Below are 15,103 nucleotides of genomic sequence, written 5' to 3'. Positions count from 1 at the left end.
TTTGCTATTGCATGGCAACTGCATACATGTGCTTTGTTTGCCTTTGGCTGCTGTTCATATCAGGCCACTTGGCACAGACATTAACACAATTGATGCATGATCACTAGACTGGTGATGTCGGTGCTGTTTACATGCTTGGATGCTTTCTCTCCTTTGTGACTGGCTTGAGGATTGCAGGACCTTTACCTGTACAAAGTGCCTCCACCTGGATAACCCTATGGACTTATTATAATCTTTTGATCTGCAATTTGCATATGCTGAACTTCAGCTTCTAACTAATGATCTGATCATACAGCTGGACTTATTGTCTATAGGGGCCAGATTGGCTCCTTCTTTGATACCATTAGTGGAGGTATAGGAGTGGGACCTGCTGTGGGGGTGGGGGTCTGGGTTCTCTGGGGGGATTGTGGAGGGTGCGGGGTGGGCACATTTTTAATTGTGTGTATTTATGCTATAACTTTTGGATTAATAAAATATTCTTCTTTTTGATACTGCAATTATATTTTGTGTGTGATTTGTGTCCAATCGGGTCATACCCACTTTTTTCTTATCTCACTGTTTTCTACCCCTTTTTTTAAAAGAACAGGCAAATGTTTGTGATATCATGAAGGCAGCCATCTTTTTGGTTGAAAGGAGGTGACAGGGAGCATTAGACACAGTTCCAACTGTCCTGTGTCCTGATCACCCCTCCCAGCTGCTAGGCAACAAGAACAATAACATCAGAAATCCCATCATGCTTTGCACAGCATCAGGGGAAAATGCCCAGGCAGTTTTCTTTGATGGGGAGGAGCTCAGCTTCTAAGCAGCTAAAATTAGGCTTGGGTGTGAAAAACAAAGTTCTGATGCCGAGAACCTGTTAAAGAAACACCAAGCCTTTTCAGTGCTGCTGAGTAGATTTTTAGTCTGGAGGTTCACTTAAAACATAAGCTGGTTCACCAATCATACCAGCCAGCAAAGTTTTCCACTGTCATTCAAACTAGCAGAGAAGAGTAAATGGTAGCTAAATACAGTGGAACCTTGGTTTGTAGGGCATATTTAGTTCTGGAAACATGCTTGTAATCCAAAGCACTCCTATTTCAAAGTTAATTTCCCCATAAGGGTAATCCAAAAACATTTATAGAAAAATATTTAATACAAAGCACTGTACTGTATAAAGTAAAAATGTAAAAAAGACTTTCACAATAACTAACAGAATCATTGCAATCTGTTGGATCACCCCAACCTTTTTTTGCGTGTATGGCTTTAACAAGCGACTTATCCAATCAAAATTGCTTTTGGTAACTTTTGATTTAATGGAAATGTGACACTATGCAGACCCTACAATCAGACAAAGTACAATTAAGTACAGTCCTGTATCCTCAAATGTAGAAGAACCAATGGCTCAGTTGTGATCACATGACGTGCATATACGTAGTGTGCTTGTGTATCAAGATGTTGCTTGCTTATCTAGCAAAGCACTCTTAAACCAAGTTACTATATAATCGGACCAGAAGACCCCCCAAAAAGGAAAAGTCACTGCGTCTTATGGTCTGAATAAAGGGTTTCCCCAACTTGCAAACGGCCGCCGAAATGCAACAATGTCAGCAGCTATCTGTACTAGCGCTTCTTCCCATCAGTTAGTGTGGGGAGGAGTTTAAATGTGAGCTACCTGTCACTGTTCTGTGCTAATTGCCAGGTCTGAGCATGGCCACATGATAAAAGAACCAACTATGTAAAGGCTTGTACATGCATCTAAGCAATGTTGACCTTACTGATTGGGAATGAGCATTGTACAGACAGCTGAGCAGCATGTACTGTTCGATGGCGGGGTGGAAGGACAATAAGGGTTTTAATAAGAGTGGCATACTAATGCTGGGTACACACGATGAGATTTTCCGCTCGATTCGCGGATCGATTCGATTATTTCAAACATGCTCGATCGGATTTCGATCGTTCCTGCCATCGATTTTGCATATTTAACATTAAAAAAAAACGATCGAAATCCAATCGAGCATGTTTGAAATAATCGAAACGATCCGTTCGACCCCGCGGATCGAGCGGGAAACCTAAACGTGTGTACCCAGCATTAGGCATGGGGGGGACAAAAGACAATACTGTGTGTGTGTGTGTGTGTGTGTGTGTGTGTGTGTGTGTGTGTGTGTGTGTGTGTGAGAGTGTGTGTGTGTGTGTGTGTGTGTGTGTGTGTGTGTGTGTGTGTGTGTGTGTGTGTGTGTGTGTGTGTGTGTGTGTGTGTGTGTGTGTGTGTGTGTGTGTGTGTGTGTGTGTGTGTGTGTGTGTGTGTGTGTGTGTGTGTGTGTGTGAGTGTGTGTGTGTGTGTGTCTTAACTTTGGAAATCCTAACGTCTCAAGACTTGCATAGCCGAGTCATGGATCCATGCAGTGTAAATAGGCTCTAACTTATCCGTTCAATTTTGTATTGATGTGCCACTGAGGCCTGTTTCATACATAGAGCACTTTGCAGTGAATTTGTAATAGCTAGTGGTTTGAAAAGTGCTTGGATAATGTAATCAAATGGGCTATTTCAAACTAGAGTAATTCTTTAAACAAAAGTCAGGAAAGTGATGCATTATTACACCAGTTGTGATTCTGTAGAAAATATATATATATCATATGCTCACTCCAACCTGAATTATCGCAAATTCCTTCTGTTTTAAGAAGGCAAACTTTTGTTTTGCTTAACATTTTAGCAAGAAGGCTTTTTGGTCTTTTGTAGCCCCTTACACACTCCAATGCTTTCTGGTTCACCATGAGCTTGCTGTGTAGTCGGTAACTCTGAGTGTTTCAAGTCCTACTCCATAGAACCACATGAATCCATGCCATGCACTGATGAAGATCAACCAATCCAAAACAGTCTGTATGCATGTTGGATTATTGTGGCTCTGTACAATTAATAAGCTGACATGTCATTGCATTCCAGTGGTTCTGGATGTATGGTTAGCTTACAGGGACAACAGGGGATAATTTGCATATTCAGCAGTGATGCATGGTGGGAGACCTCATATGCTGACTCCAACCTGAATTATCGCAAATTCCTTTTGTTTTAAGGCGGCAAACTTTTGTTTTGCTTAACATTTTAGTAAGATGGCTTTTTGGTCCCTTCTAGCCCCTTACACACTTCTATGAGTTCTGGTTCACCATGAGCTTGCTGGGTAGTCTGTAAATGTAGAAAATATAAAAATGCTAAATCTCTTGCCAAAAATCACACAAAAATTGCTAATCGCAAAGTGATTTTTGCTATGAAACATCCCTGCATGATCACAGCTCAAACATGTGTAGCCAAGATTAGTGGAAATAAAAAAAAGTGTTACTAAGATTTTAACATTGTATAAAGGTATATTTATTTGCAGTGCTATTTACAAAGGAAAAATTGTTTCACTTTAAACTTTGGCCATAAATGTCTGTGTCAGTGGGATTTAGTGGGTATTTAGAGTAGTACTGTGTAAAAAGGATACAGAATCTTTGGGTTGAAGAATGTGGTCATCTGTCAGACGCTGACCACCTTGTTACATCACAGGATGAGAGCCACATCTGAGGAACTAACCATTTTTATAATGGTTATTAAGGTCAGCAATGGTAGCAGTATTTCTATTGTCACATATTCTCTTTAATTCAGGAACAGCCAAAGTCAAGATGTATTCTCAGACAGCTGAAGATCTAAGAAAAAATTAATCAAGCATCTGATAACCTGACATTTATCTAATTATCTACCGAAAAGAATTTCTTTGCTTGTTGCGGAATGGATTTAGAAGCACCTCTGAATTATGTCAGTAAATGAGTAGTCATTAAAGGAACAACAGATGAGAATTTTCCCTAAGCCAAAAGGCCTTTGTATTGTACAGATAATGGTAGAAAATTGTTGATCTAACATAGGATATCCATCTTTTTACATACTGGATTATATAGCAAACTGTGAAGATAGCACATGTAGAAAGCTAAGAAATAATATAAATTTAAATAAGTTTATAAATCTTAACTAAAATGACTTTGGCCCAACTGCATGCAGCACTTACTGTGTGACCCTCAAAGGGTTTTCTCTATGACCCATGATTAAAATACCAAAGTAAACAGGATCACATTTTAGGCCTGATGTACTAAACTGTATAGTGTGCAGACAGTGTACATAGGATGGCGTGGACACAGGGCAGCAGCAGGGGGCTGGTAGAAGCCCCAGGTAAGTGAATTATTTTTTTTTACTATACTTAGGCTGCTTACACACTAAGACGTTACATGCGCACGTTAGTGCGCCTGTAACGCTCCCCCAACGCACAGCAATGTAACACAAGTGGGCTGTTCACACAGCCCACGTTGCGTTACATGTAACGCTGCACGTTCTCCGGAAAGTGCAGCATGCTACGGCGTTACAGCGGCTATAGCCGCGTTAGACTGTTTGCACATGCGCAGTGGGGGGCGGAGAGGAGGCGGGGAGAGCCAGCTACACTAACCGCGCACATGGCTACTTAATATTCACTGCACTGGCGGCCGCTGATTGGCCGGCGGGACCACGTGATGCGGAGTGTCTCGCTCCGCATCACGTGGTCCCGCTGGCCAATCAGCGCCACTCTGGGAGACATTATAGGAATCGAGCCGCCTAACGCGGCTCACTCTACCGTCCTCACTTGCAGCACCATACGTTGTGTTAGGTGCACGTTATGCGACCTTAACGTAGCACCTAACGCAACGTCTTGGTGTGCAAGTAGCCTTAAGTGTCACTTTAAAATGTGTGCACGTTTTAGACATGATTTACATGTGCTTAGTGTTCTGATTCATATGGTTCATTTAAAAGAGATTTGGGTTAAATACCGTTATACAGCAATATATAGGTATAGGAAGTGTTTTTGATGCTAAAACCAGGATAATTAATGTAACAATGGGTATGCTGAATAATATACTACATTGTACTTTAGTACACTTTGATTATTTTTTTTAACAATGTATTTTTTTATTTTAAATCTGTACTGTACCAGACACACACCTTATCATAGAAATAGTGATCACAACATGATAACGTTTGATCTGGTGACTGATAGGCCACGGGGCAGCGGGACCACTAAAACTATGAATTTTAGAAAAGCAAAGTTCAATCAAATTAGGCAGGCACTAAGTTTGGTGAACTGGGATAATGTACTACAAGGGGACGACACTGAAGGGAAATGGCAAGCTTTTAAACGTATTCTCAATCAATATTGTAGTATGTATATCCCATATGGAAACAAAATGTCTAGGAATAAAAAAAGGCCTCTATGGATGAATAGAAAGGTTAGGGATAAAATGAAGAGGAAAAAGAATGCCTATAAGGTCCTAAAACAGGAGGGGACTGAGGCTGCACTAAGCAATTATAAGGAGTGCAATAAAAATTGTAAAAAAGAAATTAGGCTGGCAAAGATCGAAGCTGAAAATCAAATCGCTAGGGATATCAAATCTAACCCAAAAAAGTTTTACAAGTACATCAACTCTAAAAAAAGAAAGGTTGACTGTATAGGAATCCTAAAGGATGAGGGTGGGAACTCGATGGTGGACGACCAAGGTAAGGCAGAGTTATTAAATGCTTTCTTTGCTTCAGTCTTCACAAAGGAAACAGCACTGTTGCAAATTACAGAGGCAGAAGAGTCTCAATCTTCTAACTGTAATATTAAATACTTAACGCAGGAAGAAGTAAAGGCAAGACTAAATAAATTAAAAATAGACAAGGCACCTGGCCCGGATGGCATGCATCCTCGGGTCCTAAGAGAATTAAGTTCAGTTATAGCTAAGCCCCTTTATCTTATCTTTTGTGACTCTCTTGCAACTAGCAGAGTCCCAATGGATTGGCGTACAGCCCACGTTTTCCCATTATTTAAGAAGGGCAAAAAATCTGATCCAGGAAATTATAGACCTGTAAGCTTAACATCAGTTGTATGCAAACTATTTGAGGGGTTACTAAGAGATACTATACATGACTTCATAGTAGAAAATAATCTTATTTCTCAGCATCAACATGGGTTTACTAAAGACAGGTCCTGTTTGACTAACATGCTCAGCTTTTATGAGGTAGTAAATGCTAATATGGATATTGGGAATGCTGTAGATGTGATATACTTGGACTTTGCAAAGGCCTTCGACACTGTTCCCCACAGAAGTCTGGTGCAAAAGTTGAGGATGCAAGGACTGGGGAAGAGTTTGTGTGCATGGATAGGGAACTGGCTAATGGACAGAAAACAAAGAGTTGTGGTCAATGGATCGTACTCAAAATGGGAGACTGTTAGCAGTGGGGTCCCACAGGGGTCTGTACTGGGTCCAGTGCTCTTCAATTTATTTATTAATGACCTAGTAGATGCAGTAGTGAGCAATGTTGCTATTTTTGCAGATGATACAAAATTGTGCAGAATCATCAACTCTCAGGAAGATAGTGTCATATTGCAACAGGATCTGGATAGGATGGCTATATGGGCACATACATGGCAGATGAAATTCAATGTTGACAAATGTAAAGTCATGCATTTTGGTCGTACCAATGGTCTAGCACCATACAAAATAAATGGGATACAGTTGGGAACATCAAACTTGGAGAAGGACTTAGGAGTACTCATCGACAACAAGTTAAATAATCGTACTCAATGCCAAGCCGCTGCAGCTAAAGCGAACAAAATTTTGGGATGCATTAAAAGGGAAATAAAAACTCGAGATGCTAGCATAATATTGCCCCTGTTTAACTCTCTAGTAAGGCCACATCTGGAATATGGAATTCAGTTCTGGGCACCACATTACAAAAAAGATATTGCAGTTTTAGAGCAGGTGCAGAGACGAGCTACAAAATTGATACGTGGGATGGAAGGTCTCGCTTACCAAGAAAGGTTAGATAAACTGGGTTTATTTAGTCTAGAGAAAAGACGCCTTAGAGGAGATCTAATTAACATGTATAAATACATTAGAGGGCAATATAATAGCTTGGCGGATGAGCTTTTTGTCCCTAGGCCTTCTCAAAGGACTAGAGGACATGAGCTGCGCATGGAGGAAAAACGTTTTAGCCATTTATTTAGGAAAGGGTTCTTTACAGTAAGAGTGGTTAAGATGTGGAATGCATTGCCACAGGAAGTCGTTATGGCAAACTCTATACCTGCATTTAAAGGGGGCTTAGATGCTTTCCTTGCGTTGAAAGACATCCATGGCTACAATTACTAGGTTATGCCTAATGATGTTGATCCAGGGATTTTATCTGATTGCCATCTGGAGTCGGGAAGGAATTTTTCCCATTTGGGGCTAATTGGACCATGCCTGGTGGGGTTTTTTTCGCCTTCCTCTGGATCAACAGGGGTATGTGGGGGACGGGCTGGAGTTGTACTTTGTACTGGTTGAACTCGATGGACGTATGTCTTTTTTCAGCCAAAATAACTATGTAACTATGTAACTATGTAACAATTCTATTTGCTACCTGCTCAGTACCTGTCACCGGGTTCCCCCACCACTGCTGCCACTGTCCATTCAGGTCCTAAGCTGCCACTGATGCCACCCAATCCCAGAGCCTAGCAGAAGCATCTCTGGGTCCCATTGGGTGCAATAGAGCAATGGAAATTGTTCCTTCCCAAGTAAAGGAATACTGATTAGTAGATAAATAAAAATACTCCTTGGGGAGGGATGATCCCAATTGGTCTATTGCAACCAATGGAAGCCAGAGATGCTTCTGCTAGGTCTCTGGAATCGGTATACCAGCATGTGATTCATGCAGGGACACGAATGGATGGCGGCAGATGAGTATCTTGCAAAATGTATGTGAATGCATCCTAGTGGGGCCTTATAGGCTAGAACTGACTCTGTCGGCCTCCATCACCAACCATCATGTTCGGCCAATCGGGAAGAATCCTGCAGGACCCATCCTTGCATTCCTTTTTTTGGAACGCACAGAATGGAACCATTACGAACAGACTAATGAGAATGAATCCTATTGCTTAATACAAACTATTTGCATCCATTCCATTGTACTCCACTAAGCAGAATGCTTTTCTGCCACTACAAAAGCAGCCTGAGTCTTGGCAATGCCATCTGTCCCCTCCCCTGCCCCTCTTCAATCAATTCTTATATTTTTTTGTTAATTCTCATCATATTCATGACCGTATTGGAAAACTGTTGATTAGCTTTTCAATTTTTTGGCTGATTTTCCTTTGAGCAAATTATTATCGTTATTATTGAAAATAAATAATTTAAAGATTGTTTTGAATTCTTCCAGTACGAAAACACTTTTAAACAGAAATTGGGCACAACATCTTCTTGATATATAAAAGTAAAGGTAAATGACTACATATAAATGGTATACTGGTACATCCACTATTAAAAGAAAAAAAAATAGAAAAAAAAACACTGAGATTTTATGGCTGCTTATGTTTCAGCAATGATCAATGAACGTGGACATGTACAAATGGAATTTATGCTTGCTTTTCATGAGTGTCTTGACATTCATCTAGGACACATTTATATGTAATGCTTTCTATTTGTTGCAGAGTGAAAAAAACGTACTATATATTTGAACATATGGTATACATCTATCTATAAAGTGGTGCTTTCAACTAAACAACAATTTTGATCATCTATTTCATGATTTGTAAAATGTATAACATGTTGACAAGTATGCTGACTGAATTGAAGGATGAAAAATGGATGTCAAAATGAGGGAAACTGACCAAATGAGAGTGTGTTAAAAAAGAAAAAAAATGCAGAACAAAGTAACAGCATAACGTGCAATTGTCTGTACAACTCTATTGTTGACATAGCACTGCAGCTAAGCTATTTTCATTTTGCAGCTTGTATCTTCTTCCTGTGCCTCTACTGGGTGTACTGTTTCCTTGGCCAAACCAAAAAATCTTACTAGTAGGATCAACTGGTTTTTCCTCAGCTAAAACTAGGTATACACAGGTAAATAATGGCCCGATATGGAAAGCTAGCCTATCCCTCTCTGATTGGAAACTGAATAGCGATCAGTTGCCACCACATTGCAATCAAAGTGTTCAGATCTGCTGGGGAATACACACGTGTAGTATATCCACGTGTACAACATATGCATAGCAAACATAACTATTAAAAAATAACATTTTAGTGGAAAAGTAGAAATAGTACTTCATAAGACTTGAGATGCTACTGGAAATACACCAATCAAAAGCTAATGCATTTTATTAGTCTAATTTAAAGTGAACCTCCAGACTAAAAATATACTCCGCAGCACTGAAAAGACTTGGTGGTTCATTAACAGTTTCACAGCAACAGAACTTTGATTTTCTTATCCAAGCCTCATTTTTAGCTGCACAGAAGAAAACTGCCTGGGCATTTTTTTCCCTGATGCTGTGCAAAGCATGAAGGGATTTCTGATGTTGTTGTTCTTGTTCTGCTGTTTTGGTGGAATTTTTTTTTTTTTTTGAATTTGAAACCTAGCGCGCGCAGCTGGGAGGGGTGATCAGGACACAGGACAGTTGGAACTGTGTCTCATGCTCCCTGTCACCTCCTTTCAACCAAAAAGATGGCTGCCCCCATGAACAAGATGGCTGCCCCCATGAAATCACAAACATTTGCCTGTTCTTTTAAAACAGGGTGGGTAAGAGATTATATTACCTATCTATTTTAATTAACATAACTAATGTAACTTAATGGCAGCATGTTTGTTTAGGATGAAGTTCCTCTTTAAAGCTGCACAAATGTGCATAAAAATTACATAAAATCTTCATCAACCAAATATTATTTGACAACGTCCACTCCTGAATTGCTGTAAAACACTGTGCCTAATGGGGTAAGCCATTAAACTACAAGGCCAAGGAAGCAATGCAAGGGGAGGGAGGTGGATGGGCAGCTTAGCTTGTTAGCTATTGGAGACAGAGGGGACACCAGGTATGGCATATGTATGGCGGAGGGGGATCACTAGACAACATGCAATGCTGTATGGGTGAGGGAGGGGGACCACTAGACACCGGATATGCTGAATAGGTAAAGAAGGGGGAACCACTAGACACCAAGTATGCTGCATGGAGGAGGGAGGGGGGAGCACTAGACAATAGGTGTGCTATAGGGTGGATGGAGGGCCCATTAGATGCCAGGGAATGCTATATGGGAAGTGGGTGTTAAAAGTAGCGGCCCAGGTTTCTAATTTAGGCTTATACTTGAGTCAAACTATTTTTCAGGTGTCTGAAGGGAAATTTAATTATCCCAGTTTGTACTTGGATCGGTATATTTTCGAGCATATAAGATTGGTAGAATTAGGTATAGACTCCTTTTTTCCGTTGAAGTGTATTAATAATAATAATATGATTTATAATGAGAACCTAAATGCACACTTACTTTCACTCGCCTTACAGCATAGTTATGACCATGAAGTTCGAATAGAGGCTGTCGTATTGTCCTTAAATCCCAGCCTCTAAGACTACAGTCAACAGCACCTGTCACAAGAAGGTTCTAGGAGTGAAAAACAAAAATACATCACCATACAAATTTATTTTAACATAAAAATAACAAAAGCACTGGATTTTATTTCAGATCATGGTCTTCCAGAGATTAAGAAATGTTATGGAAAACAAGAAGCAGTAGGATGTTTGCAGAGGCCCAATAGAAAAAAAATCTTACTGAAAATGCTATGCTTTTATTTATTTTTATTTTTTTTAAGATTCTTTACAAAAAAAGACATAGCATGACAAATCAAAAAGTGGCTTTATAGATCCTATTGATAAGTTTGACATTATAAGCCGGACAGCTGACCAGTGCCGTCCAGCAGTTAGAAACATAGCTGTCAACAGGACAAAACATATTTAACAGCAAACGAAATCACAGTGAAATTGAATTAGCTTATTTACATACAACCATATTAAGCTTATATTAGAGCCATCTCAATTTGAATAGGCTTATATAACTGGGCAACCTGGCGCCCCTCGGGGATCATACAACCGGGTACCCGCTATAATGGTCAATTGACGACTCTTCTATCAACAAACGGCTGTGAAAAAAAAAATAAAGAAGTCACTGGGACAAGACAGAAGTGACACATAGAAGGGGGAGGAAAAAAAGAGGAAAAGAAGAGAGAAGAAAAGGCCGCCACTGGATGGAAGGAAGGGTGTGTAGTACACAGTCCAGGAGACATCCAGGTTCCATGTAAGAAATGCCAGAGGGTTGTGTGAGCTCCAAATACCCACCTCCCTTGTGCAATTGCGAAGTGATTATCTTATGCAGATATAAGAGTTGCATATTGGGATGACTCCTTGTATTCGAACCACCAAAACCATGTTTTCCAAAATTGCTCTTCCCTGTTGTGTAGGGTGGAGATCAGATCTTCTAGGTGGCAAATTCTACCTACTTCTTTAAGCCAATCACGTATATCAAATGAATCCTGTGACATCCACCATCTGACTATGAGCACTTAACTGCGTTAAGTGCTCAACACTAGCTGCGTTAAAGAGAAACTCCGACCAAGAATTGAACTTTATCCCACTCAGTAGCTGATACCCCCTTTTACATGAGAAATCTATTCCTTTTCACAAAAAGATCATCAGGGGGCGCTGTATGGCTTATATTGTGGTTAAACCCTTCCCACAAGAAACTATGAGTACGTACTCCTGGCAGTTTCCTGTCTGTGAACTTTTCTGTATTGTGGGAAATAGCTATTTACAGCTGTTTCCAACTGCCAAAAAAGCATGCAGCAGCTACATCACCTGCCAACAGTTAAAATGTCACCATGTAATAAATGTCAGAATGTAAATGAGGGATTTAAAAGATTTTACAATGGGCAAACACTGACTAAATCATTTATACATAATTATTGTAAAAATGAAGCACTTTTTATTACATTATTTTCACTGGAGTTCCTCTTTAACTAGGTGTCTAGTGAGAAATTTTTTATAATTTTTGATGGACCAAGAGTTATGATGAAGTAGAAAGAACTCAGGGGAGTCAGAGGGAAGAAAGTCCATCAAAACCTGCATCTGAGTACGCACTTCTCTACAGGGAAAATTCTATGCCTTTTAAGCACAATATTGCCTTACTAAAATGTAAGGCATATAGAGAATTCAGCTTTCACACTAACAAGAAGCTATTCCAAAAACACATCACTTCAAGGCAGCAGGAGAATATGCAAATTATTCCTGTAAGTCCCTGAAAAGCCAGACATGCATCTAAAACTGCTGCTTGTTAAACTGGTAATTTTACAGCGCTATATGAACCAACTTTTAGATAGCGGTTTCAGGCTTTTTTTTTTGGAGGGGAGGGGGAGGGGGGGGGGCATCTGCAGTGTTAAAGAGACTCTGTAACAAAATTTTGAGCCTTATTTTTTCTATCCTATAAGTTCCTATGCCTGTTCTAATGTGGTCTGGATAACTGCAGCCTTTCCTACTTGCACTGTCTCTGTAATAAATCTTATCTCCTTTCCTCTGTCGTGTCTGTCGGGCTGAGGCTGGAATGTGTGGAATGTGCAGCACAGCTTGTCATTGGCAGAAGCTTTACACACCCCCTCCAAGCTCTGTATGAGTCACACAGTAAGCTAGTTCTCATCCTATGATACACTGGTTAGAAGCCAGTCTTTTGTTTGTAAACACTGCCTAAAACTGTTAATTACAAACCAGGATTGCAGCAGGGAGTGGCAGAAACAGCACAGAGGGGCACAGGAGAACATAAGGAATAGAATGGTATGCTTTTTATTGTAAGAATATTAGAGTACAAATTCTCTTTAAGTGTGGATTCACATGGTCATACAGTGAGATATTGGAGATAAAAATAATATAGGAGCACCCAGTTACATTAAAGAGAACCACTAGGTTCTAGTCATGCATACATTTAAAAGGGGCGTGTATTAAAATGGCGCAAGACGATCCCAATAGTAGAACATCAGTAATTTTACCATTATTCCACTATTCGTGGAAACTGGAGCAGTAGCTGTGTCTATGGAAGTTGCAAGGAGCTCATGAAATCGGGTGCCAAAAATACGGAGACCTGGGGAGCAATGTCGTAGCTGCTGCAAGTACACAATAACAACTGAGTCTATCTTATATGTGTAACACCATGATAAGTGTCCCATCAGATGCAGAATAACTGCATAATAACAAAAAGAAAAGATCATCTGCATGGGCAAATAATCAAAACAATTAAGCAAAAATAAAGCTTGACAAAATCTTTATTAAACACACTGGGACAAAAATAGATAAAAACATTTAAAATTGGGTAACACCCACTGGGGGACTCTGATACAATAATCAAATAACAAAATCAAAACAACGTTTGATATGCACAAAGCTTCAATGGAGCACTAGACAGAAATAACAAATAAGCTGACACCTTTGTTCCAGTGTAAAAAAATAAAAACAAGAGCAAAGCAATCTTGGTATCAATTAGTTAAACAGCAAACCAAATACTGGGCATACAAAGAGACCTCTCTATAAAATAAATCACAATGCGTCTATCTCGCATGGATAAAAACTGCCACAAGAACGCTGTTGGTAGTAAGGTGCAGAAAGAGAAAGAGTACAAACAATTACTTGCTAGTGCTAGTATCAGTCAAGTGTCCCCGAGTGTGCCCCTCCACGCGTATCACGGCAACGCCGCTTTCTCAAGAGGTGCCGGTAACGTCTGCAGTGCGCATTGATATAGTGTGCAAGTCGTCTCCGGGGGAAAGGTCACTGACAGATAGAGCATGCGTGGCCACGCATGCACGCAGTGACGCCGCTCGTCTCACTTGGAGCGAGCAGCGCGCCTGCGTGTAATAACAAAGGGAGACTCTTATGTTTAGAGAAATGTAAGCAGTAGTTTGCTTACGTAAATACAAAATAGTATATGCTTTTAATAATGCAACAATTCATAAAGAAATGATGAACTTGATAGGCTTGGTACTATGAAATAAATACATATATACATATATAAGAAAAAATAAATACATAAATAATTCATTGAGGGGAAAACTCCACCTAGTGGCCATAGTATATAATACCAAAAACATCAACCATTGTGAAATAAAATATAGATAGTATGAAAAAATTCATGTTATATAAAAAGATATATATAATAACTATCTAAAACTGCACAAAAATGCAGATAAGTGCAAAAAGTGAAAAACAATAGCATGAGAGTGCAAAGATGCATAATCAAGTGCTAGGAAATAATCTTCTTGAGGCATCCGGTTAGGTCCATAATCGAAGATATCTTGCAGTGTGGACATACAGTGTTCATAGTTGATATAAAAAAATATGATCAATGTTCAACTACAAATACAAAATATAAAATATATATATTAGTGTCAAATTTTATTGTCTTAAAGTGACAGTGACAAAAAGAAACCTCGGTTGTCAATGTCACTTTAAGACAATAAAATTTGACACTAATATATATATTGTATATTTTGTATTTGTAGTTGAACATTGATCATATTTTTTTATATCAACTATGAACACTGTATGTCCACACTGCAAGATATCTTCGATTATGGACCTAATCGGATGCCTCAAGAAGATTATTTCCTAGCACTTGATTATGCATCTTGGCACTCTCATGCTATTGTTTTTCACTTTTTGCACTTATCTGCATTTTGTGCAGTTTTAGATAAAGTTATTATATATATATATCTTTTTATATAAAATGAATTTTTTCATACTATCTATATTTTATTTCACAATGGTTGATGTTTTTGGTATTATATACTATGGCCACTAGATGGAGTTTTCCACTCAATGAATTATTTATTTATTTATTTTTTCTTATATATGTATATATGTGTTTATTTCATAGTACCAAGCCTATCAAGCTCATCATTTCTTTATGAATTGTTGCATTATTAAAAGCATATACTATTTTGTATTTACATAAGCAAACTACCGCTTACATTTCTCTAAACATAAGAGTCTCCCTTTGTTATTACACGCAGGCGCGCTGCTCGCTCCAAGTGAGACGAGCGGCGTCACTGCGTGCATGCGTGGCCACGCATGCTCTATCTGTCAGTGACCTTTCCCCCGGAGACGACTTGCACACTATATCAATGCGCACTGCAGACGTTACCGGCACCTCTTGAGAAAGCGGCGTTGCCGTGATACGCGTGGAGGGGCACACTCGGGGACACTTGACTGATACTAGCACTAGCAAGTAATTGTTTGTACTTTTTCTCTTTCTGCACCTTACTACCA

General features: G+C 39.4%; 1 protein-coding gene across 2 annotated transcripts in view; it reads right to left on the bottom strand.

Annotated features, from left to right (window-relative positions):
- The window catches only part of PEX7 (peroxisomal biogenesis factor 7), a 345,856-nt gene that overhangs the window by 171,809 nt on the left and 158,944 nt on the right, over positions 1 to 15,103 (bottom strand). For both annotated transcript variants that reach the window (XR_011031176.1, XM_068279492.1), the window contains exon 7: positions 10,293 to 10,406. Coding sequence is in view for 1 of the 2 variants with exons in the window: in XM_068279492.1 (XP_068135593.1) it covers positions 10,293 to 10,406 (114 nt within the window). In the remaining variant the exon portion in view is untranslated. The remainder of the gene's footprint in view (positions 1 to 10,292; positions 10,407 to 15,103) is intronic.

The sequence above is a fragment of the Hyperolius riggenbachi genome, chromosome 4 (genome assembly GCF_040937935.1).
Source record: "Hyperolius riggenbachi isolate aHypRig1 chromosome 4, aHypRig1.pri, whole genome shotgun sequence".
In the NCBI taxonomy this organism is placed as follows: domain Eukaryota; kingdom Metazoa; phylum Chordata; class Amphibia; order Anura; family Hyperoliidae; genus Hyperolius; species Hyperolius riggenbachi.
The sequence above is the reverse complement of the archived record's forward strand: the minus strand, read 5'-3'. Positions and strand labels throughout refer to the sequence as shown.